We start from the raw sequence: 27468 nt of genomic DNA on the forward strand, positions 1-27468 counted from the left end.
CGATTCAAGATAAGTGAACATTTGCAAAAAACTTTCTAGATAAATAAGATATAGGCTTGTTCTTAAATATATCTTATTATGTGGTTATATGTGTTTTATATGTATGTTGATTATTTCATATATATGAATAGATCGTCTCAACTTCATGCTTAAGAGTTTGTATTTTTATGCTTGTAATAAGTTGCATGAAGATTGATGTACATATTATATGTTCATTTTTAATACTTGATCACGTAATGTAAATGTTAGCAAATGATACGATTTGTATGATGTTTGTACTTGTTATAAGAATATGAATAATGGTTTGACACATGTAATATGTTGTGAAAAATGAAAATAAATGTTAAGCCTTGAGAAAGAAAGTATAGTTCTAGGGCTCTAATAAAATGATTTATTTTGAGAATGTCATGCTTACACCTTTGGCGGGATATTGTAAGTGTTGTGACATATTTGATTGAAAATATGCCTATGTGATGAATTGTTATTCATAGAATTAATGTGTATTTGTGATTACTTGATGAACATTAGTTAGTTAACATGCATTTGATATTGTATAATACGCTAACTTAGAAAATGAAAGGAATAACATACTTAGGATAACAACATAGAGATTGATAAATAACTCTACTAAAAAGGATAGGTGTTTACCTCGTTTACGCGTAAGATTTTTGAAGAATTCACAAGTAACCCTTAAGGGTTAAAAATGAGTTTATTAGACACATGTAAAAAGTAACATGAACTACAAACCTTAGAGGCATGTATAGCTGATCGAATACCTTGGGGGCAGATATAGCCTCTCGGGCTAACTAGCAACAAGTATTTTGGGCTCTCCAACTTGCAACCGGTAAACAAAACTGCACCTATTGAAACTTAATTGTCTAACCCGGTTTGAACTATGTTGTTTGTGGGTGATTCATATGTTTAACCAATATCGTAAACTTTAGAGTTGTCTACATGAGTTGCTATACTCAAGAGGCTATTTTTAGAATAGTCAACTGGTGTAGAATCTGATATTGAAAATGTCTACTATAAGAATGGGGATGATTTCAAGAAAGGTAATAAAAAAGTAAAAATAACGGATAAAATATGTAAACAACAGACTAAATTTTGACTTGCAAGTGTGAAAAATTAGGCATTGAAATTTAGCCTACGACAACATGTGTTAAGTTAGATAACTAAACTAAGAGTAAGTGTTTACAGTTTTTTACAATTGTAAGGGTCCTGTTTTAACTTTGTAAATGAAATCTTAGTGAATTTTAGACTCACTCTCACTTTGTAATAATTATATGTTTGAGAAGCACAACCGTGAGAAAGACATAACTTTTGAACGGACTACTCGTAGACTTTAAAGTACTTGAAGTACTTTATCTTTATTTATGTATTTTCTATTTTTAGACTTGTAATCTGAATGCTTTAATTTTATGAGCATACATGGTTAGGATGGATATTAAATGAATGAAATTGGCAAATATTGAGACCTTGATATTAAAAAAAAATTCCGACTTGGTTTTTGAGATTGTTTTGGTATTTTACTTTTGAAAATTAATGTCCACGCACCCAAGCTAGAGGGTGCCGTTGCCCTGGGTGGGAATAGCTATGATTATTATTATTAATTTGACTATGAATAAAATCCCTCATGAATAATCGGGTTACATAATGGGCCTACCTTCATGGGAGGCAAAATTTGCGGGTTGAGGATACTACCAACCAACCATACGTATCTCGCACACAGCACAGGAAGCAACATATGTGTGCCACGTGGCTGCTATCAAACACGAAACACGTGCACCGTTGTTTATTTTACCCCGCCTCGCCCCCGCGCACCACCACCACCGCCACCACCGCCACATACAAGTTTGTCCCGTATTGAACTAAACCCAAAGTATATAGTTTAATCCAGAAGTGAAATTTTGGAACAAATGGTTTATCTGCATATAGCATGCTATGAAATCCAAAAAAATTGCAATTTAATCTGACTTAAAATACTGGTCCAAATTCGAAAAGGATCCAATTTTGACAGATCCCCGTCAGATCTCCAAATGTCTGACTCAGATCGGGCAACCGGCTATGTCTGATCCGTTTGCACGCACGCATACAAGGGTTCTCGCCCATTTTGGTGGATCCCTTGCCACATTAGATTAGATTCTATACGGATCTGGAGCTTTATAACAAGATCCAGATTTGATTCAAACTTGAACCCGGACACATTATTCGAAGAATGGATATGGTGTGGGGTTAAACTTTACCCGTTTCCAACCCTGGCGGCCTGGCCCATCAGACCATCGCTATAGGGTTTCCTTATAAAACCCTAGTTCTCTCTCTCTCTCTCATCTGAATTGCATAGACCCTCCTTCCATCCTCAATGGAGAAGAAGCGAAAGGATCCTCCTAAGATCGAACCTTCACCAGAAGAGTCTTCAGAAGAAGAAGAAGAAGAAGAAGAGGAAGACGAAGAAGAGGAAGAGGAAGAGGAAGAGGAAGAGGAAGAGGAAGCGGAGGGTAGGGAAGAAGAGGCGGAAGATGACGATGATGAAAGCGATGAAGAAGAGGAGGATGGCAAGTTGAGAGAGAAGAAGCGTGATCTCGTAAGGAAGCTCTTGGAGCCCTTCGGGAAGGACCAGCTGTCGGATATCCTCTTCCATGCCTATGCCAAGAACCCGAAGATCGTGGACCGGATCAACCGCGTCGCCGATAAGGACCCGGCGCAGCGAAAAATCTTCGTCCACGGCCTCGCCCGGGACGCGACGACGGAACAAGTCCTCTCCGTCTTCAGGAAGTACGGCACCATCGCAGAGTGCAAGATCGTCACCGACTGGGACACCGGGCGGTCCATGGGTTACGCCTTCGTCCACTACCATCACTGGTCGGGCGCGCAGAAGGCGCTGAAGTTGCCGAAGAAGAATGTCGGGTCACGAACCACCTTGTGCCGGCTCGTCTCGGCCGGTCCTGGTCTCGGTCTCGGTCCCGGTCCCGGTCCCGGTCCCGGTCCTGGTCCCCGTCCCGTGCGCTCGCACAGGGCTGCTAATGTTGCCCAGCGGAAGATCTTCGTGAGCAACGTCGTGCGTCAGGTGAACGTCGACAAGCTGCGGTCTCTGTTCCAGAAGTTCGGAGAGTTAGAGGCGGGCCCCATAGGGCTGAACCCCGTAACCGGTAAGCCAAGGGGCTTCGCGATCTTCATCTACAAGACGGTCGATGGGGCGAGGAAGGCGCTGGAGGAGCCGTACAAGATGTTGGAGGACCACATGCTGCACTGCCAGAGGTCCGTGAAGGGGTCGACGTTAGGTGCGGCCAAGGCGGCCGGGACACCACAGGCGGTTGTGCCCATGGTAGGTGCCGCCACGGAACTGCAGTCAAACGACCTCGCCCTTACCCATGCAGCCGGTTCCCTGATAGGCTTGCCCAATTCGTTGGGTCATGGGGTTGCACCGAGCGTGAATCCGATGTTGTCTGGCGCAAATGTTGCTGGAATTGGGGTTTCTCCTATGATGAGTTCGGTTAATCCGAGCGGGTTGTCGCCTAGGGTCAATCCAGCATTGTCGACTTCGTTGGCGACTGGTGGATCTACATTTGGGGGCGTTTATGGAAGCCAACCATCGGTTAACAGCATTAGCCCTAATGTTATGAGTACCTATGTTTCGCATGCGGCTCTGCAGGGGTTAGGTCCTTATCAGAGTACCAACCAGCTGGGTCAATCGGCAGCAGCTAGTACACAACTTGGTGTGGGATCGTTAGGGGGATTTTCGACATATACCGGACGTTAGGTACTGCAGGTTTTTGCTTTCAAATACCTATACTTTGTGCAGTGCATTTTTCTTCACTCCATTGGGCCATTTACTTTGGTTCATGATCGTGGGTGATTTTAGAAAAGCTTATGCAATATTCTATAATATCATAATGACAGTTCATCATCTTCTTTGTATGCAATTTTGAGAGTTTTTCCTTTTTAATAGTATAGCATGATTATGTCTGTTATACTCATTGAGAGTGATTTATTTGAGCTTAACTGGTGAAAGAGAGGTATCTGAGTGCAGATTTGGATGCCAGAGATTATTGTCTTAAGTGGTTATCTTTATGTGCTATAGTATTGTTCAGCATACTAGATGTCCCTACTGCCATTTTTGGTTTAGTGCTTCTAATATAGATTCATGTTCAGTATTTGGTGTTGAACCCTTTTCTTTTCTTTTTTTGGTTCAAAATGGTGTAGGTTCATTCATTTTCTTGATTGGCTCCGGGGTTGGGGGATTTTTGCTTGGGTTTAGTTCACGTTATCCTGTTTCACCGTGATGTTTGTTGATGTGTTTCTGTGTGAAATTTCTCAGCAGAAAATTCTTGCAACATACCGAGTTTTGGAAGTATTAATATGAAGGCCAAATTTAGCTGACGGAACTAACTATAAAGTTAAAAAAGATTTGGTTGCTACCCCAAGTTATGTGACAATTTGCAACAGAAAAAAGTGCTGCATAACTAAAACATGCAAATGGTATCACGCTCATATTAAAAAATCACACGACACACATTGCCATACCTTTCACATAGAGAGTATGCATTGTGAAAGGGAAGAGATGAGAAGAGATTGTATGTTAACTTCAGATGTCCGTGGATATCCTGGATTCATTTGTGGGATATTGATTTTGTTGTGCCTTTTGCTCTAGTAATATGCTTGAATGATTGTTAATCGGAAAAGGAATATGTTTCCTTTTACAGTTATATTGGGTATCATCACTTCTAGTTGATGTGCACCATACTATATAACAAGCTGTCAATGTAGTTTTAATGACACTTTAAAGTTTAAACATGCCTTTCTTATTCGTTACTGCACTAGCATTAGTTGCTGGAGGACTTTTTATTGACGTAAACATATCATTATCATAAGGTTAAAGTTGATCGTCTCTAAGATGCATCTTGTTATACATGTTGGATAATTAGATCAATGGTTGATAACTCTAAGGATTCTGTCTAGTGGCTCTCGAAAACTTCTCTCAAGTGCTTGTATTGTTTCTTTGCTAAGAGCATGATGACCTATGTCACCTCGGTACGGGTACAGAGGGTACAACATGACAATTTAAAAAAATGAGGGTACTGGGCACAACTATATATATATATATATAGTGTGTGTGTGTGTGTGTGTCCATTGCAAGATCCATATAATAGTTTGTAGGTCCAATGCAGTTTTTAGTAAATGATGGACAAATTTTAGTAAAAGAGGGAGTTGTGGGAGGTCACTTTTAATAAATAAGGGGGTGTAGGTAAAAAAATGAATGGGGGGGGGGTGTTCGTAAATTAAAAAAAGAATAGAGGGTCTCTCATTGCCTCATCGTCTCTCTCTGGGTACAAAGAAGGAAAGTGAAGATGGAAGTGGAGGTAGATACCTCTCCCACCGCCTCATTGTCTCTTGACTCTCTCTCTTTCTCGCTGTGGGTACGAAGAAGGTGAACAAGTAGGTGAAGAAGAAGACAGAGATGGAGGAGGTAGGTACTCTCTCTCTCCTGCCCCCGTGGGAAGGGGGAGGTTTGCCAGAACAAAAAAAAAACAGAAAAAAACAAGTGTGGGTTTCGGGTTGGGTCTTAGTTGGACCCAACCCAACCCAACCCAACCCACAGGCCCACATGCTCATGTTGCACTCGGTACCCGTACGCATGTCAACACGGGTACATGGCTTGTTTTGCCATGTCCTGGTGACATGTTGATCACCCATGCTTAACACCTCTCTCTGGCTCTCTCAGAGTCACAGCTTTTGTGCTGATAATTTTATCATTAGGTATTTGAACTATTTTGTATCCTCCTTTTTTTTCTTTAGTCATGACTCATGTTCGTAAATAATCATTTTAAATAATTAATATTCTTGTACACTTCAGATGCATTTATTGTTTTAAAAAAGTTGACCATTTTATTGGAGAAATGATGAGGTTAATAAAAGGGTTCTTTTGTTATAAAACCAACTTTCATCTCAGAAAAACTTTTACTTAAGTATTTTTTTCACATCAGGCTTCTTCTACGAGACTACCAGTATTGTTATGTGCAATTTTCCAAAACTAGGAGGAATGTCCCCACTTGACTTAGAATTTGCAAGAGATATAGTTAGATCCTTACAAGAAAATTCATAGCTGCATTAAATGGTATCAAACTTGAAGAAAAGAATTCCACATTTTCTGTATGTTTTTTCTCTTTGCTTACATTATTTTTATGTTGATTGCACTTGATGCTATCATAGGCTTCTCTTATCAAGCTGGTGTTGCTCTTCAATTATTTATAAATAGCTTCATCAATGTGTCTGAAGTACTCAATGCTGTGTCACCTTAATTTTCAGAAAAGGGGCCTTCACTTCTACATTATCCAATGAAGGATATTTTAGAAATATTGTCATAAAACATTACATTGCCACCCCCCTTTAGCATCTTTATCGACTTTGTAACATGAGTCCATGATGATGAAAAATTCATGAATTGTGGCATCAGAAGTAACTGTAGCTTGAGCTTGATATAGCATCATAACCTGCAGCTTGCTTTTTTTTTCATGCACATTAAAAACAGAAAAAAAGTGGGTGAACTTCCTTAAAATGATGGGGAAGTTTTTAAAAAGGGAGAGAATTGTTGGAGTTTCCTCCATTCGATGTCATGAGAATAAAATATGGCAAACACTTTGGCTTTTGCCTAATGCCTTATAAGTGGGAAAAAGGGAAACAAAAATATGACGGAGATACAAATGTTAAAAATTGATAATGATCCTGTCAAAGACTTGATCGATAGCATTGCATTCTGGGAAAACAAGAACTATATATTTCTTCCTACAAACTATTTTCTGCGAACATCAATAAACCACGCTTAATCAAAGAGGTGAATTGCCATTCAACAGAAAAATAGAATAATTACCTGTTGGTTTAATCTGAAGGGAAGAAGCCTAAGGTCATAGTCACCAGAATGGTTGCCCTAGGGTTTAGGGGCTTTCCACAATCTAAGGTTTCCGGTTTCCACTTTATACGTGAGAAAAATGTTAAAAGAAAAATAAATTCAAAGGAAAAAACAAGTCATGCACCAGAATAATTGCTAGTAGAAAGGTAATATTTATTGGAACAGTGTCCCTTTTTTTTGGGGAAAAAAATAGGGGTTGCCTTTTTATGTGAGAAAAACTATGGTACCATTTGGATGCGGCTAGTTGTGGGTGTAGACCTGGTTTTAATCCAAAAACTAGGTTTTGGCGTTGTCTGGATGATGCCAAAACCTGGCTAACTGAAAAGCCCCGACCTCCAGAGGGTCGAAAACCTGATTTATCGGGAGGGGGTTCTACCATCCTCCCCCTACGCATCCCACCCCTCCCCAACCACAATAGAGTCCGGCCACCGATCGTAAACCTGTGTTTTCTTTTCTATTTTTTCCCAAAAAGTTGGCCTTCCCACCATTCCGGCCCGCCATTGTTTGGGAAATGGCTGACCTGGGGTTGGGTCTCCCATGCTAGGCGATGCTTGGCTGTCCATTTTTCGATTGGTAGCTGGCAACAAAATGGTCGCCAACCATTCTTTATTTTTAAACATTTAAAAAAAACTGTTTGTCTCAAAAAATTGCTGGCCTTGATTTTTTTTGGGTTTTAACAGTCACATATAGCGACAATATTCTTGTGATATTTGTAATGATATATAAGAAATACAAAAAAAGCCTCTTTGGGTCTTGTATAATGCAGAAGTAGGAACGCCGTCGAGAACCACTTATGAGTCAAGATACAAACACAAGCACAATGCCACTAACGAGCAACACATAACAATATAAAAAAGCAAGTTTAATCATAACAAAATTGAACTTATCATTATCGATCCTTAAGTGTTTGTTTAAGGCCACGTAGGGTTTTACGTAAACAGAAAACCTTTCCTGTTCTGGTGGATGATCCATATATACTTTTTCCTTTAGTTCACCATTTGAAAAGACATTTTTGACGTCCATCTCATAGATGTGACAATTCTTAATGACAACAAGTAAAAGAGTTCTGACATAAGTCATTCTAGCTATTGGAGCGAAGGTCTCATCATAGTCTATACCTTATTCTTGAGAATAACTTTTGGTTACTAACCTAGCCTTATATTACTCTTGGTTTTGACCTTGTATACAACCACCTACATCCTATAGATTTCTTCCGTTTATATAAATCCTCTATTGTCCAGGTCCTAGATTTGTGTAAGGCTCCAAGCTCATAATTCATTGCATTTATCCATTCAAGATGAGCTTTGGCTTGTTTGTATGTATTGGGTTCAAAGTAGGAAAAGATTTTTGCTAAACATGTTCTATAATTCATAGGACACAAATCTATTTGGAGGTCTAGAGTCTCTAGTAGATGGCTTGAGACTCGAGGTTAAAATATTTTTCTAAAACACTAGGCCCATTATCAATGTTTCTTCTTTTATACTACATAACTAATGGTTCACGACTATCTATGGTATGATTTTTTATCACCCAGAGTATTTAGTTGAGGTTCTTCGTTCATATTCTTTTTTCAAAATAGTCACACTGTTCCCTTGTGACTTACATTGTAAAGTTGGGTCTAGAGTCTATTTTGCTTTTGTTGAGTCTTATGTAAGCTGCCCGATTCAGGTGAATCAATACCGCGAAGGGCAACTTGTATACTTGAACTATAATAGCTTCCGAGCAAAATTGTGAATGAATAAAATGTGTTGAGCTTTCTTTTGTTCACTCTCGTTGTGATTGCTTCTTGTGATTGCAATTCTATGCTCTCTACAGGGCAAAGACCTGATTAGATTCTGAAGGAATTGGTTTTTGGAAGAAATATTTGCTGGAAATATGGTAGACAAATTTGAAAAAGTATCCTATTACTAGGGATTAACTTCGCCTGTATACACTGCCGGTCCCAAGGCCGGATACAGGAGGAGAGTTGCGGTAGGCCTGTGACAGCCAGCATAAAAACTTAGGCATACCCTATGAAAATGAACCAATATGAGAATTTCGTTGGGGCGTTCCCTACTGAGTGACGCGCTGTACTCTCTAGGCTCGAAGGCAGTGATAAATGGGCAAGGGTTGTTAGGTCGTCGCCCAGAAGCGACGCGTCACACCGGCGCCCGGGTGTGGTGTCAAATAGGCAAGGGTTCCCTTACTTTGTTGGACGAGTGGGGGTAAAGAAGTTAGTCCAAGACCATAAAATTAGGTTAGCCACTTGGAACATAGGGTCTTTAACTGGTAAGTTGGTAGAGCTAGTAGATGTTATGTGTAGGAGAAAGATTGATATTTTATGTCTACAAGAGACCAAATGGGTAGGTGAGAAAGCAAAAGTGATAGAACCTTGGGGATATAAGATTTGGTATACAGGAATAAATAGGAATAAATAGGAATGGAGTAGGGATTGTTATGAGTCGTGAGTTTATAGATAATGTAGTTGAGGTCTGTAGGAAGGGTGATAGAATTTTACTTATTAAATTAGTATTAGGTACGGATATTATTAATATTATTAGCGTTTATGTACCTCAAGTAGGTTTAGATGATTCCACTAAGCGTCAATTTTGGGAAGATTTAGATGGAGTAGTACAAGGGATATCTTATGGAGAAAGGCTTTTCATCGGCGGTGACCTTAATGGGCATGTAAGCATTAGTAGGGATGGATTTGAGAGTATCCATGGAGGCTATGGTATAGGAGAAAGAAACGAAAGTGGAGAAAGGAGTTTAGATTTTGGTTTGTCCTATGATATGATCTTAGCAAACACTTTGTTTAGGAAGAGGGAGTCTCACCTAGTAACATTTAAAAGTGGGGTTAATACGAGTCAGATAGATTTTTTCCTACTTAGAAAGAGAGATAGGGGTTGTTGCATCGATTGTATGGTTATACCGGGAGAAAGTGTAGCTACACAACATATAGTCTTAATTTTAGATCTTAGAATTAGACAATGCCGCAAAAGGGATAGACATAGGATCGATCCTAGAATTAAGTGGTGGGCACTGAAAGGAGCTAAACAAGGAATGTTTGTAGAGCAGGTAGCTAAGGAAGTTGATTGGTGTCTCGAGGAGGATTCAGAATCAATGTGGAATAAGATAACGGGTGGCATGAGAAAAGTGGCTAAGGAGGTATTGGGTGAGTCTAAAGGCGGTGCACCACTAGGTAAGGATACATCATGGTGGAACGAGGATGTCAAATTAGCTATTAAGGTTAAAAGAGAGTGTTATAGAAATATAAGTAAGAGTCGTGATAATGAGAATTTGGAGAAGTATATGATAGCAAAGAAGGAAGCTAAAAAAGTAGTTCGAAACGCGAGGGCTAAGGTATATAAGGAGGTTTATGACAAGCTGGATACCAAAGAAGGCGAGAAGGATATTTATAGGCTTGCAAAGATGAGAGATATGAAATCAAGGGATTTGGGTATGGTTAAATGTATCAAAGATGAAACGCAAAGGGTTTTAATCAAAGATGAGGTGATTAAGGAGAGATGGAAAGATTATTTTGATAAGCTATTTAATGATAGTCATGCTCAAGATCTTGGAGACTTCTTCATTCCTTTTCATGAGATAAATCGTGACTTCATGCGCAAGATTCAAAAGAAAGAAATTGTAGAGGCTTTGAAGAAAATGAAATCAAGAAGGGCAGTTAGCCCAGATGGTATACCTATCGAGGCTTGGAAATTCTTGGGAGAGAAAGGTTTAGAATGGTTGACAAATCTTTTTAACTTGATTTGGCGAACAAATAAGATGCCTAATGAGTGGAGGAAGAGTACTTTAGTGCCTTTATATAAGAATAAGGGTGATATACAAGATTGCACAAACTATTGTGGTATAAAACTCATGAGTCATACTATGAAACTTTGGGAGTGGGTGATTGAGTCTAAGTTGAGGAAGGTTGTCATGATATCGGAGAATCAATTTGGTTTTATGCCTGAAAGATCAACTATGGAAGCTATACATCTTCTTAGAGAACTTATTGAAAGATATAGAGAGAGGAACAAAGATTTGCATATGTTTTTTATTGATTTAGAGAAGGCATACGATAGAGTACCTAGGGACGTTCTCTGGTGGGCAATGATGAAGAAAGGTGTTTCTCTCAAGTACATTAGTATAATTAAAGATATGTATGAAGGAGTAGTAACCAATGTCCGCACTTGTGGAGGGGTGTCAACCAATTTTCCGATAACGGTTGGGTTACATCAAGGATCTGCTTTAAGCCCTTTCCTATTTGCGATAGTGATGGATGAGCTTACGAGATCAATTCAAGAAAATGTACCGTGGTGTATGTTGTTTGCTGATGATATTGTTTTGATTGATGAGTCTAGAGCTGGGGTTAATGCTAAGTTAGAATTATGGAGACAGACATTGGAAGCTAAAGGTTTTAAGTTGAGTAAGAGTAAGACTGAATATATGGAATGTCGGTTTAGTAAACAACGAAGTAGTGATGGGAGTGTAGTGAAGCTTGGTGAGCAAGAAATACCGGTGAATGATTATTTCAAATATTTGGGATCCATCATTCAAAAGAATGGAGAAATTGATGGAGATGTAAATCATAGGATAAAGGTTGGGTGGTTGAAATGGAAAAGTGCAACTGGAGTGTTGTGCGATCGTAGAATGCCATTGCGGTTGAAGGGAAAGTTTTATAGGACGACTATTAGACCCGCTTTACTATATGGTACAGAATGTTGGGCTGCCAAGAGACATCATATTCAAAAAATGAGTGTAGCTGAGATGCGGATGCTTAGATGGATGTGTGGAAATACAATAAAAGATAAGATTCAGAACGAGGAGATACGTAAGAAGGTAGGTGTTGCACCCATTGAAAATAAGATGCGAGAGAATCGTTTACGGTGGTTTGGAAATATTCGGCGAAGGCCTAATGATGCTCCAATTAGAAGGCTGGAATAATTGGAAAATATATTAGTTAAAAGAGGTCGGGGTAGGCCTAGGAAGACTTGCATGGAGATGATAGGAAAGGATATGAATGCTTTGAACCTCACCGAGGACATGGCATTGGATAGAAATGATTGGAGGAAAAGGATTCATGTGGAAGACCCAAAATGAATTTCTTTTTTGGTTCATATCGCTGACCCCAATTGTTTTGGGATGAAGGCGTAGTTGTTGTTGTTGTATCCTATTACTTGGGATTGAGTTGTTGCGGGGATCACGACAATTATGTTGTCATCTTTTTGCAAGAGAAATGAACGGAAAATGTGCCTTGTTACCTAGGCGAGATCGTCAAACCACAAGAGAAAGAGAGAAAATTTTATTGGAATGAGAAAATTTGAATTTTTTTATTGATCTTGACAAAGAGGTGAAGGACAAACAATTTGCCACCATTCATGATAGTCGGCAGACACTTTAGGATCAGAAAAGAATTTAAGAGTAACGAAGGAATCTCAGTCGTAGCGGGCAGAATGATATGCTCTGGACCATTGTGCAGAAGTGAGATCGAATTCTGCTATAGCTTTTGATAGTAGTCGAGCTTCGACGTACTGCTGCCTCTGGGAGAATTGCCGAACACATCGCTCCGGTTGATAGTAAGTACAGAAGAATGGTCCCAACAATTTGAACCGCTTGCCATAAGCGTATGTATATGTGGGAAGAGATAATTGTTGATCAAAGTAATCCCACACGATGTCACCTTCTTGGATGCTATCGATCATGAACCGATACTGCGCCACTGGGAGGAGTTCTTGGCCATTGTATCTGAAAGAATTTGCTCGAGTTGGAACATGTTGGAAGAACCAGGATTGAAGTGCGTAAATGCATCCTTCGATGAGAATAGACTCTCCAAGTGAGAAACGAGTCAAACCCCGATATAGGAAAGCGAACGCTGCCATGGCTATGGAGAGACAGTTGGTCTGTCGACTTCCCCATCTTCTCATGAGCTAGATTATTCTGATATCCATGTAGTTTTGTCCATCTGGGAAAAGGGTTAATCCTACAGTGCATACAACCATCACATTCTGAATTCTTTCTATAGCTGTGCTTGATATTGAGTTGACTTCGACGAAGGTCCCGTATTGATGGTATAACTCAAGCAGATTGACATATTCATTTCCATCCATCTGGATCAGGGGCCAAGATCGGCGGCCTGTCATACGGGCTAAAGAATCTCGGGGGTCCAAACCCTTGACATTGATCAGGAACTGATGCTCTAACGGATCTCTTGGTTGACCGTCTGGTTCTGGTAATCCCATGATTTCTGAAAATTCATCCATTAAAATGGTCATCTCTCCCCATGGGAACTAGAAGGTACAAGTTCGTAGATTCCATCGCTCTGCCATTGCGTGGATCAGGTTACCGTTGATGGTATGCTTTCCGACTGTTGATGCCAATTCTAATCCGCACTCGCTCAAATGGTCCGAGAACATGGAAAAAAATCTTTTGAGCCATGAATAATACCACCGGGGAATAAAAGTTCCGGTGCTAATGGCTCGATGTTCAGGACCACCTTGTCGCACCTCGTAGGAGATGTGACCTTCAGGAAAAATAGGATCGATTTGATTGGATGCCATCAGACTGAAAACAGAGAAAGACTCAGAATCAGACCTAGGAAAATATAGGAAATTTTGAAAAATTGCAGGCAAGATATAAAATGCAGCTGAAGATTCGAGATCCACTAGAACGGGAGAATGAAAAATCACTTGGAGTTTTGAAAGAAATTAGATGTTTGGGAAAATCATCCAGGGTTTGAGAAAATAAAAGGAAAAGATGAGAATATGGATATTTGAAAAAATATTTTTGGGGAAAATATGAGAGGAATAACGATAATGCAAACAGTCACATCCTGCACAAACATTTATGCACATACAACACTCCCTAAAAGGCTGACTCTAGATGCATTATTTTGAAAAATAGTTGTAGGATCTTAATCCTAACTCTAGGTTCAGATCATCTTTGTCCAATCCAGTTATATCGATATACTCGAGTTGAGACCCGAAGTACGTGGCATAGAATTTCAGCTCCGGTTCTAAGGTAAGATTTTCCAACATCCTTGAGCGCCTACCGATATACTTCGGACTGTGACCCTTAGTACGTGGTAGGGGGGTGTCAACCCAAATAAGTGGCCCAATTGTGAGGCTCTGTCCCGAACTAGGGTTCTGGAAGAGAGCCCAGCAACGTGAAGAGCGGGTAAAAATAGCTAAAGGGGGTTTTGAAAAAATGATCACATGCAAGAAATAGAGGGCTCTAAGTCCTAGAGAGATAGATGTTGAAAACTTTTGAAGAAGCATACATTGTTTGCATTCAGATCCTAAATTAGGAGAGTTATATTTAGACCTAAGTCTATGAGAGCATGAAAATATCTCTTCAATATGGTTCTACCAAACCATGCTTAGTCTATATGCAATCAATGTCAGCTAGGTCAGAATCTAGGCTCCTAAGCTCGCATGATATCAGAAAGCAAAAGAGCTGACATTTTGAGAACACAGTTTCGATAATTGAACTAAGCCAAACAGACTTTTGATCAAACAAGGACAGGTCCCATCACGGTCGCCAAACCTGTTATCGTCGCAAAATTTCTTCTCTTCCCTGCGGGAGAGAGGGGAAAATCTTCTGCGAGTCAAACTTGACCAGAGTTTGGAAATTGTTTTGAAATACTTGCCTCTGTCTTGAAATTGCGGGAAATATTCTGAAGAATAGGACTTGACCTGTCGGTACGCGGTTCGACCGTTCCTGACGCCTTTAACAGATGGGTAATCGAACCAAGGGCCAAATATGTGCTTGACTTAGTTAAATCATCAAAATCGTGTTCTATCCTAAATGCATAGAGAATTCAGGCATGCGCTATGAAATTTTGTAAAATGTAAGTTGGAAAACCTGATGTATGTTTAGAAACTGTTTTCGAGTTGGAAAAGTCTTTCTTAGGCAAAAGATGGAAATCAATCTCTCAGGAAAACTCCGATAAAAGGATTTGACCATGTTTAACTAGTTTTTTTTGTCTATTGCTTATTGTTGATTGTATGTCACATGAACTCTAAGTCACATGGACTCGGTTAAAAGGTCGACACACCTATGTTGACACGCTCCCACACGGGTGCGGCTTCGGACATGGTCAACTAAGTGTCGGACATGGTCAACGCACCGGGGTCGAGTCTGTCTACATTTTGGGCTCTGTCAACTTTGACCGAGTATATTTTTGTCTATTTATTAAAATTAATTTGGCCTTGGGTCGGGTCCAGATCCAGACCCGACCCGGATTCAAGAGGGTATCGGGGGTGGATCTTTTATATATATATATATATAGCCGTGTTCTCGTGTCCAAAATTTTTGAAATTGCTCCGCACCTGCACCCATGTGACATTGCATGAACTTTGTTATTAGTTTTAGCATTGCATTTGCAAATTTTGTATATTTTTTATTTTTTAAAATTAGGGTTCCGATTAGTCCGCCTAGTCTCTGACTGGTACTAGGCAACACATAGCATGTTTGACTACATAGGTGTTTATGGTGTAAAATCCCACGAATACTCCCTCACTGCACACCGGGCATAGTTTTTTTTTTCAGCTGTCTTGTGACAGTGAATGCACACTCCAGGTATCAAACTGTTGACGACTGCACACCAGAGATATTTTTCTGTTAATTCTGGCCTTTTGACAGTGAATGCACACTCCAGGTATTGAACTCTTGATGTCCAGATTGAATGACTTAATCTGACACACCTTGCCAGGCGTGTGGTGCCCTTGTGGCCTGCCATACCGTGAACACCCCAAATTTTTCAAAGGGTTTTCAAAATGACCATTTTTGCCCATGAGCCCATCTTCTGAGTAACCGGGTAAATTTTTAAACCAAAAATTCCATTCATTCCTTAGATTCGTTAGAATTCGGACCCAAAGTCTTAGCTCTGACCCAACTTTGATTCAAATCGGATCCGATCCCCTCTTTGAGAAAAATTTCAAAAATAAAAACCCGAATTCTCAGAAAACTCTCTTTTGTAAATATTTTTGCAAAACTACAAAAAAAATCAGTTTTAAATTTTTTTTTATTTCTCGTAAATCTTAGGATTTTTATACAAAAAAATATAGAAAAATATAACAAAAACCAAAAAAATGGAAAATTTCAAAGAAAAATGAATGAGTTTAAACCTTTTAAAGTCGATTTTGCTAAAAAAAAATCATTTTTAAACCATTTTTTTTGAAAATCTTGTTAAGGGAGCCTCTTTTTGGAAAAACCAAAAAAAAAAGTTTACAAATGAACCCTAATCGCCTAGCCGACTTCTTCTTCTCTCTGCTCAGCCTTCACAAAACCTCTCCAAAACCTTCCTCCCCATGTGCTCTCCTCCCGAATCCCTCCATCACCAACGGATTCACCTCCATGGCCGGCCGTTCCCCCCCATGTGCGATCTCCACGCTCATCCTTCATCCACCCTCCATCACGAAACGGCATACCTTCATCGCCACCTTCCATCTCCAACGAACCACCTTCGGGAGCCTTCCACGCCCTCCTTAAAATGAGGACTCCGTCTTCTATTGAGGGGGGGCATTACTTCTTTTTTTGGGGGAGATCGATCTTTCTGCAAGAGCGCTTTTCTTTTACTCATTATCGATCGAGTTCTCTCTGTAAAGGTTCATTACCATCCATCTCCATCGAGTTGCCCGGCAAAATCCATCATCGACCCCATCCATCCTCTCGAATCATTTGTTCCCCTTCTTCATTTTGAGTACCCGATTGAGAGAAATCAGACCTTCCGGCAGCAAGAGAAGAAGAAGCGCCATCCGATCAACCGCAACTTCCTTAGAACTTCTGCCATTACAGGAGATACCCATCATCCACCTTCATCGACCTTTCTGCTGAAGTGTCCACTCTCTTCAAGAAAGGAGCGCCCCAGCCCCTCTCTTTGATCGCCTTCCCCTCAAAGGAGACGTCCGCTCCCTCCTTCAGAATCACCAGCACGCCAAAGGTAAGTGGTTCGCCTTCCTCCTTCTTTCGTATCGTCTATTTCTCTCTGCTAAAGATATCCCCTGTTTCTCAAACTTTTAAAGCATTCCTGTAACCTTGGTTTGCTCCTTAGCAAATCCTATTTACAGATATGCAATATTGACGGGATGAGGAATCCCAACATTTCTTACCGTTTTACAATCTTTTTTTTTTAGCCTTTGCCCTGTCCTTCATAACATGCACATTGAGTCGATGTTTGCATCAACTTTCATTTTGGTAACCCCATTAGAATACAGTCACCATTTATTGTTGACTCAAGCTTACGGGCTATTAATAGCCCAATTCTCATCCGGTCTGCTGAATTTGAGGATTGGTCTTAAACGAAAAACCTCACACGACCGCAATTTGGTTTGCTGCCCATCCATCTTGATCCATTGAAAAAAGAACCGGGGCCTCTGCAATATGAACGTGAATTACAATCAATGGGACCATCCAAATTTAGGCTCGTCAGAGATGATTGTCATAATCAACTATAAAAAAAAAATGATGACTGGCTTACATGAGTCTCAAGTTGCAAGGGTTCGATGTATCGAAGTGAATTGATCTTGTGAGATCAAGCTGAAAAGAGCTACTGCAAAGGTTTAATTTGGGCTCTGAATGATTTCCACCTGAATAGGCACATGCGTATGGCTCAAGCTGAACAACGCATTGTATCTTGGCACCTGATGTCACTTACGCAATCTGTGCTTGACAGAAACTTATAAGCATTAAATTGATTCTGAGATAGTTGTCAATGCTAGGAATTGCATAATGGCATTATAAGCTGGTGATCCCAATTGGCTTGAAATGATTGGAGATGAACTGAATCCACTTTCAGCACTTCATTTTCAGTATATATGCACACTCACAGCATCTGTTAAATATCATCTGATGTAGATTACCTGTGTATTAGTTAAAGTATTCAAAAGTAGTTATGTGCATATTGTGTTTACGTAGGTATTTCACATGTTGCAAAAGTGAATAAAGTACCACTTGTTGGTGCTCATGCTCAATTATGTTTGACACATTATATTCATGCTGCCATGCTAATCTAAAAGATTGCCATAGTTAGGGTTGAATGAATGTTTCTGGTTAATGATAAATAGCTTTCAAGACCTCAGTTATTTCTTCTTTCAATCCTTATCTTTCTGTAAGTTTGCTCAGATAAAAAAAAAAGGAAAAAAAAAGAAAAAAAGAAAAAGGTTATCCTGTTAACAGATAATGATCGGAGGGGATGCGGTATGGCTGGTTGTTATTCCTATTAGTGAAGAGAATAATCTTTCTCAATCAAGAGACTAGGGTATGTCTCTTTGGCTCTTTACTGATTTTCCTTTTTCCTTTTAGAAGTTATCTTTCTTTAGAATGATCTAGCGTCACCTAGAATTCTCCATATATTGATTCTAAAGCTTGATGTTTTGGATGCATTTCTGAATATATTGTCAGATTTTTGCATAGCTGTCAAATTTTTTTTTAGAACCTGTCTATCCTGTATATCGCCACCCATTTACATTTGTTATCCAGCATTTAATGCCAGCTGCAGCAATAAACTTCCACTCTCACCTGCACCCCACTACACTGCTGCCCTTGTATGCTCTGTTTCAACACTTATCATCCCACTGTCACTTATTTTCAACCCCGCACACACAACATCAATATGCTACCCATCTCCTACAACTAGTTTCAGCATCACCATTTCCCCTACCTTCACCTGTTTTCAACTATCACTACCACATGTCAATCTTCATTCCCAGCAAAACCCTTGAGCAGCATCTCAACCCCTTACCTGTTTGTAATAGTGCCCCTGCACTATCGGGTTTTCATCTGTACATACTTGCAGCAGTGTGTAAGCACTGTTGTAATCCTGACTTAGGTACCTTCAGAAGTGCTGATCATCTCCAATGTCTAGGCTGAAGTCTTCATTCAGTTCAACTATGCATTATTTTGCATTTGTTGGGACCTCATTGCCTGTTTACATCCTCCACTACTTGCCCCTTTACTAGTAAAGAACATACTGCTACATACCCCATGGCTCATCTCACACCAACAATGGTTTTTCTAGTGCCCATAGTGGTTGGCATCACAGTGCCTACCTTGCTGCCATTGTTTGGCAGAAAAATCTATCATCAGCACCATCTGGTCCACAGCCACCTTGTGGCTATCTACCACACCATTACCCAAATTAGGCCATCCTGCTGCAAACAACACAGCAGCAGTACCCGAAAACCTGTTGCAGCCTTAGTAATATCACTTCCCCCATACCTTGCATATCTCTTCATTGAATATACCTATACATAGACATACACATTTATGTGAATATACCTGTACATGTACGTATATATATGTATGTAGGTATATAGATATCTTTTCCATCCTTTTATCATTTTCATCATTGGACTTCCATATATATATATATATGATTTTCCCCTTTTACTAACCTGGTTGTTTTGCAGGAAATATGTGGGTAAAGTTGTCATTATTTGAAGTTGTAAATTTGATTTTATGAGTTGTAATAGCTAGGCTTTAATGAAAATTTACATTTCTCGCTTTAGGTAGAATGGATGAGCATCATAGAACACCATGAATTGTTTATTCCATGCATTTTTTTCTGTATTTCTCAAAATCCCCACAATGGTGAAACACGAATGGCACGTGCACCATTTCGTAAGAGGTAAGTTAATTCTAAGTTGACGATTTACATCAACGGCCATAGTCGGGGTGTGAACAAAACTTAGAATTCTTATCTTTTACGAAATAACATTGGATCCACACTGGATCCACTTTCAAAATCCATCATATTTTCTCAAAATATTTTTTTCTTTTATCAGAATTTAACTTAGGATTAACTCAAAATATATACCAATGGCCATAGTCAGGGTATATTGAGGGTTGATTTCATTTTAAATTCTATAAAATCACTAAAAATGTATTTTATTCTTCTTTTGAATTTAAATATAGATTATCATATAATACACTCAATGACCATAGTCAAGGATGTATTATATTTTCAATCTTATTTTAATTCATTTAAAGAATGAAATAGCTTTTCAAAGTCCAATTTCAAACTTATTCAAATTCATTCATCATATATGATAGAATTGCATCATATTTTTTTAAAATTCTTTCAAAAACCCAAAGTGATTTTTTTGAACATCTTTTCTATTTCAAATTTCAAATCTATCTCAATTTCAAAGTCCAATTTGGCTTTGAAATTTCAAAATCATTTCATATTCAAACTTTAAATTTTCAAACTCAATTCAAAACTCAATTTCAAAGTTCAATTTAACTTTGAAGTTTCTAAATTCATCTTCTGATTCTAAATCCAGTTTATCTTCAAAGTTTTAAATCAAAGTTGAAAATGACTTTGAATCTCAAAAACCCAAACCTTCTCAAGATCAAATCTGGATCTTCAAAAACCCAGATCATCTTTTAAAAGCCCTATTTTGGACTTCTCAAAACCCAAATCCAAAAACAAACCCTAGTCTCAAACTTGGATCCAGATTTCCAGGTATGAACTCCATTCCACTTTGGATCTCCCATCACAGATCCGAATTCCATCTAGGATCCAAACTTTTATTCCACTTTGGATCTCCAATCACAGATCCGAATTTCATCAAGGATCCAGATCCTCGTTATACCATCCAGATCCCAAAACCAATTCTCAGGATCCAGAATCCAACCCTACTTTGGGTCTCAGATTCAGATCCAAAATCCAATTCTTAGGATCTAGAATCCAATCTTACATTGGATCTCAGACTTCAGATCCAAATCCACTCTAGGATCCAGAACCCAATTCTATTTTGGATCTCAGATTTCAGATCCAATTCCATCTTAGAATCCAGAATCCAACCCTACTTTGGGTCTCAGATTCAGATCCAAAATCCAATTTTTAGGATCTAGAATCCAATCCTACATTGGATCTCAGACTTCAGATCCAAATCCACTCTAGGATCCAGAACCCAATTCTATTTTGGATCTCAGATTTCAGATCCAATTTCATCTTAGGATCCAGAGTCCAACCTTATTTTGGACCTTAGATTTCAGATCCAAATACCACCTCGTATTCCAAATCTTAAATCCAAAATTCCAATTCTTAAAGCCAATTCCATTTCATTCAAACCAAGTCCCTATTTCGAATCCTAAAAATCAATTCAAAACTCTATCCAGAACTTGGATTCGGATTTCATCTTGAAAATCCAACTTTTACAAACCTCATTTCTCAATTTCTTTAGATTTCCCATATTCAAAAGTGGAATTCAATTCCATTTCAGATATTCGTCCAAGTTCAAAATTCTAAATTCAAAGTCCATTTATGACTTTGAAAAATTTCCTCCATTCTCTTTTTATTACAAGACTTCAAAATTAACTTCCAAATTCCAGATTTATCTTCCCAAACTCGTGATCACTCTAAAGACTTATAACTTTAATCTTAAGTTCTAAGTTAAGAATCATTTTCTTCACTTTATCAATTTCACTTGGAAATTCTTCAAAACATTTTCAAAAGGAGCATACATCTTTGCATTTGCACAAGCATGATTCATTGTGCATTTAGATTTAGGATAAACACTTAGATAAATTCTTTGCAAAGCAAAAGGCATAAAATTCGACCCTTGGTTCGATTACCCCTGGTAAAGGCGCCAGGAACGGTCGAACCTCGTACCGACGAGCGGATCCCGTCTCCCGATTTTTCCCGCAAATATTTCAAAAACGGAGGCGAGTTATTTCAAAAATTCTTTAAAATTAAGGTCAAGTGAGACCCGCAAAAGAGTTCATCTTCTCTTCTCTTCTTTCTTTTTCTCTTCTCTCTTTCTTTTCCGTTCTTTTATCTTTCCTCCCTTCAAAAAGGAGGAAAATAAGAGGTTGGAAAGGAAAAGAGAAGGAAGAGAGAGAACATTATGAGAGGAAAATTTTTGCGATGATCACACATACTTAATAGACAAAGTGTGCTACACGATGTCTTGACGATTTTTTGGGCTAGTAAGCTGCTTGCAATTGTGTTTTTAACCAATTTTTACATGCCATTATATTTTGGCTATAATGCTTTCGCATGGTCTGTTAAATTTTTGTATTGTGTGCCCAATTTGCTTAATAAATTACATCAGTGCATAATTTCATATAATTTCTTGCATTGTTTTAAGATATTGTTCACCCTTCCAGGTGTTTCAACTGTTCGAAGTGGTGCTTATTGTAGCTTCATTCTAGGAAGGTGGTACTAATGTCCTTTGATCCTGGTGGTCTGATGGCTGGTAGGTGTTTTTTGGTGTGTAATGTTCTTATTCACAATGGTTTCAAATATCAGAGTACGATCGAACTGTTTTTGTCAGTATTGTAGTAGCTTCTCTCTCTCTCTCTCTACTTTGATATATGCTTCAAGGCAAGTTAATTTCCTCCTGGGTCTTTTGTAAACTCATGTTCTAAGCCTAGTCACTTTTCTCTTAATTCTTTTTGCAACCCTTGCATTGCATAGAATGTGTAGCAAATATAATTTTTCCTGTCTTCTCTGTATTTCTGGTGTAGGGGATGAATTTTACTAGTTAGTGGATACATTTTATTTGTTGGAAAAGGTTGTCATTTTAATTGATTTGTGTATGCATATGTATGTGCACCTGCCCGTGTGTATGTTCCATCACATGCTTGTACAGGCGTGTGGAAACCCTGACGCATTAATGTTCAACATGCTGATTTCTCCTGCATGATAGTTTCCGTTGTGTTTCCATATTGCTGGGTTCATACCTTCTTTATGTGAAGCTGAAGACTCCTTAGTTATGACCATCATATATGCCATGTAAAATGCCACTTGAGTTCCTCACACCAGTATCCTTTCTGATGAGTGGTGGAAGTTTGTGCTTGCAGTTTGGGGGGAGCCATTTGGAGTATCTTCAAAGATGGTAGCAAGCAATTGACCTTTCATCTTTTCATCCTTTCACCAACAATTATAGATAGGATAGCTGCTACCTGGCTCTGTAGCTAGCAGTATTCTCATAATCATTTAATAACAAGAAAATGTAAACAGGCACACCTTTTGCGAGTTAGTCCCAACTTATCTCCATTCGAAGCTACAAGATTGACTTATGTCCCTTTTTTCTGTAAGTTCCAGATATAAAAAGGTGGAGGTATGTTGGCAATAAACTTCCAAATTGGCATCTATGAAGGGCTCAAACCCTCGACAGTTGGGCCAATAAATTCGTGTTCTTTCATAAACTTCTGTCAAGCGCCAAACCCCTCATTTCCTGTTGCTTTGGACATGTGTGTCTGTGGTGGTTTAATCATTTGGTAGCCAACGATTTGTTTTGTTCTTGCAGAATTGTGCCGTCTGAAATACGTCTAACGAGATCAGAATCCAGCATGTTTATTTTCCATATTTGATATTGGTTTTTAGCATGCAACATTGAATTCCTTTGTTTGCCTTGGTCCTTTTCTTTCATTGTCTACACATACTAACGAGATCTGTTCCAGAGTGGCCAGTTTGCGGAGAAAGAGTTAGGAAAGAAAAAAACTACTGATTTCCGAGCTTAGAATTTTTATCTGAGAAAGTTTTTCTAAAAAGTATAATTTTTTATAGGAAACTTTCCTCCACTTCACGGGTGGAGTACTGTTTTCTACTAAAGGGAATTTATTCTTTTAGGTCTCTCTCATCTTCATCTTCTTCCCACCCACCATTTTCAGGTCTCCCTCTCTTAAGGGAAAAAAACTGCACACTATCATCTCCTGGATGTCTTCGAATCTAGGCCTCGATCCTTCAATATGGTTCTGAGGTGTCCTCTGGTTATGGAACTCAAGGAGATGGTCTCCAAGAAGCTCGTTTGACGTCTTGAGTACCTATTCAAACGATGTTCTGGCTGTAATTTTTGACCTCCAAGGGTTTACTCGCAGTGAGTGGTTGCTATTTTAATACTGTCGGGTTCTTTTAGTTGCAAAGGTTCCTTTTGTTTTAACCAACGGGAGCTCTGCTTGTCTGGTAGGAGTAGCTAGGGCACGTCAGCTTGTGTTGGGACGTTCCCAGTTCTAATCCCAATGGTATTGTTGTATAACTGCTAGGGGTCTTTCTGACCTCAGCTTGCCTTTTATATAAAAAAAATTTTAAGGAATTTTTCTTCTTTTCAAACGAGCTCTTAGTGTGAGGTCTGAATGAATTTACGTATAAAAAGTGGTTATGGTATAAAAAACGGGGGCCTACTTATTTTTTCACCATGATGTTTTGAGTTTTGTTTCACTATGTTGTATAACGATTGCACCATGTTGCCAACGCAATATTCTCTCATGTAAGTTGCATGAAACAAACTAGGCCTTAGTGTCGCTATTTAATCTGTCCATGAAACATCAAGAGGGTCAACTTTTACGTAAGAAATGGCCATAACCCATGGTAAATGGAAAATTTTGGCTTCTAGTGTTGTCTAACTTTGGATTTGAAGAGAGCCCATTGGGAAATTGTCCCTCTTCGAAAAAGTAAGGGACAAAGGTGGTTAACAACTAAGAAATGATCATTTAATCAGACACTCCTGGTGCCTTTGTTGCAAAAGTCTCTTCCGAGGATAATGAAAAAAAGTGGTTATCACCTAAGCCGTGTTTGTGAAAGCATCTGCGAGCACCTTGTGCCTTACCTTGGAGGGGACGGCATGGATGAATAGAAACGACATGGAATGTATTATCAGCACATAATTCCTTTCCATTGAAGTAAGAAGCTCACTAACAGGCTTATTGTTCCCAGGGCGCAGTCACATGTTCCGTTGAACAATGAGGAACTGTTGTCTGCAATGAAACTAAAAGGACACATGAACTTATTTATCACACCAGGAAAAAATAATAGAAAAGGCCAAGCTGGTAATGTTCCTCTATGAGACTAGATTGCCAAGTTATATTTTTAGCAGCATTAATTTTGAAAAACGATACCCCCAACTTGCAGGGGCTTTTATTGGGCAAACTTATCCATTGAAAGTTGAATCATCGCCATGCTGTCCCTGTATTGGGTCTGCATGTAGGCTGGTAGGCAAACATTGCCTAGAGTTATACAAAATTTAGATTAGATTGAGATATTAAAGCACCATAAAATCACTGTGCATGCTCTTGCACTCTGGTAAAAATGCATTATTGAGATGCTCAAATAGTTATTTCCTACAATCCAATTGTTAGTTGCCGGATCCACTAAAATCAAAGATTAAACAATCACAGTCCCGTATCTTGATTGCGTAAGATTTCAAGGAATATCATGAAGCTCAATCATTACTTATTTAGAATATTCAAGGTTAAGTTCCAACATTAAGCTGCCCAAACTCTACCAACATTCAAGCCCCGATGTCTCATTAAATAGAAAAATCCAAGGACTTGGTTGTAGTAGAAAATAAGCACTACTTTGAGAGGACAATTTCATATCATTCTTCGTATTATTATTAATATTAAGGAAACAGCCCGTCCTTACAAACCTGTTACACACACACAAATAATTATTCTATTATTAACTTGAATAGAAAGATCAGGAAAATTTATACCATATTGAAAGTTACCAACATGAGGATTGATGACTAGAGTTTATATTAGATTAACCTCCCTCTCTCTCTCTCTCTATCGTGAGGGTTGTATTATGACAATGTTTTGACAAATTTTAGAAAGGCATTTAAACCTAGATTAACCTATGCCCTTATTTTAAAAAAGTTTATAAAGCTAAATATTTCTGTGCACCATTGCCCCTTTATAAGTAGTATAGATATAGATGAGGAACCTATGAGGTTCGAGCTCTGGTTTGCCCCACTTACAGTGGTAAGCCTTGGGAGAGAGGACCGGTTTCATATCACTGCTACCTATCATAGGGTTTGATTCCAAGTGACTTTTGGGGCATCTAGTATGGACATTCCAATATTCACCCTAATCAACTCAGTGACCTCACGGAGGCCAACTAAAGTATTGCTGTTTGTACGTTTCTCTTTTTGAAGTGGGATGACATTGGTTTCCCCCCATCTCAATAAAGTCAAAAAGGTAACCATGTGAACAGAACTTGAAGCAGCTCAAATAATATTTGCAAAACTTTATAACATATCTTTGCAAAACCCTGAAGACTTGAACTATACACCAATCAACTGCATGACCCAAACAAACTTGGTTTAGCAAATAATAGCCCTACAATGAATTCGCACATCAACACTATTTTTTTTTGAAAGGCAAGCTGGGGGATATCTCTTAAGCCCCATATGGCAGAGGGAATCGAACCTGAGCCTTCGGCTTGGCACAGGACCCCGCTTAGGCACATCAACACTTTTTAACACCACAGTTTGTCCACCTTCAAGTAAAAGCACTTTTTTTTATATATGCAAAATGAGGGATAACCTTGTAAGATTCAAGTCCTAGACCTCTTAATTACAATAGTATGACCTAGCAGTTGAGATATCTCATTCAACCCGAAATTGATGAAGATGGCATTATCATGGTCATGTATGGTGCTACCCTCTGCTCATTTGGTAGGGGCCGCGACAATTTTTTTCTCATTGGTATTATCCTTGCATTAAAAACATGAGAACATGGATAATGAATATTTATATGTGATCTGGGAATGTTTGAATGCCATGGATATTTCAATCACACACACCAAATATATATATATATATATATATATATATATATATATATATATATATATATATATATATATATATATATATATATATATATATATATATATATATATATTCTTCATTAGGTCACATAGGAGCTCTCCAAGGATCTTACTTTTTACATATTTTATTTTATGCTTGATTTGAACCATTAAATGTATTTATCATTGTTTATTCAATAGGGAACATGTAAATGATTAAACATTTTTGTGCTCAGATGTGTATTTTAAAGAAGTAAAAAAAATCAACTGTTGATATTGTACTAAAACATTGTTATAAAATGTTTATATTTTTACATCAAATAAATTTGAAACAAATCTTGTTTCTTAATAAATAAGTAATGATAAACACATCTAACCATTCAGATTGACCACAAACACTTAAAAGTATAATTTTTGGAGAGTCACATAATGAAATAAAAAGGAGATGAGAGTTACTCTCCACATCTCATGAAATGGGTTGAAAGAAAACGGAGAAAGCAAACTTGCAAAACGAGGTTGAAAACTCAGTTTTGCCCAAAGCTAGTTTGATGGCATTTAAACTATCATCAAACTAAGTGTGAAGAAAAATAAAATGGTTTGAATAAAAATAATAATACAAGAAATTAAGAAAGAGTAAAACACCACACATTTAGGTGATTCGGCCAAAGGCCTTTATCCAAGAAAAAAATTTACTCCACCTTTCATTCTTATTTTATTTAATCTTGCAAATCAATAAACTTTATCTACAACTCATATGAAAACTAATATCAAATGATAAAAATGATGATGAATGAAGTCTTATTTAATCCATCAAATTTCCAAAGCTTAAACAAAAAATCTTGCTATATCTATGAACAAAAAAATTTCCAAGGCTTTTCAAAACTTGGTTTTGCTTTGCAACCTGATTTGCCAAAATTAGGTTTTAATGATGTTTGGATGACCCAAAACCTTAAAAAACAGGTTTTGAATTTCCAAACTTTAAAAAAAAGGATATGATTGTGGTCCATTTTCAGCCTTTTTTTTTCAAACAAAGATCATAAAA

At 38.4% G+C, this 27468-nt stretch overlaps 1 protein-coding gene across 1 annotated transcript; it reads left to right on the forward strand.

The window, feature by feature from the left end:
* The first annotated feature begins 2318 nt into the window (after window positions 1–2318).
* LOC149819608 (RNA-binding protein P-like) lies at window positions 2319–22282 on the forward strand. The gene is made up of 2 exons (XM_089983758.1): window positions 2319–3760; window positions 22001–22282. Exon 1 carries the CDS (start codon window positions 2363–2365, stop codon window positions 3758–3760), a length of 1398 nt encoding a protein of 465 aa, XP_089839884.1. The 5' UTR covers window positions 2319–2362; the 3' UTR covers window positions 22001–22282.
* Window positions 22283–27468: the final 5186 nt, after the last annotated feature.

Source organism: Nuphar pumila, chromosome 12 (assembly GCF_984573655.1).
Source record: "Nuphar pumila chromosome 12, dmNupPumi1.hap1.1, whole genome shotgun sequence".
Lineage (NCBI taxonomy): Eukaryota > Viridiplantae > Streptophyta > Magnoliopsida > Nymphaeales > Nymphaeaceae > Nuphar > Nuphar pumila.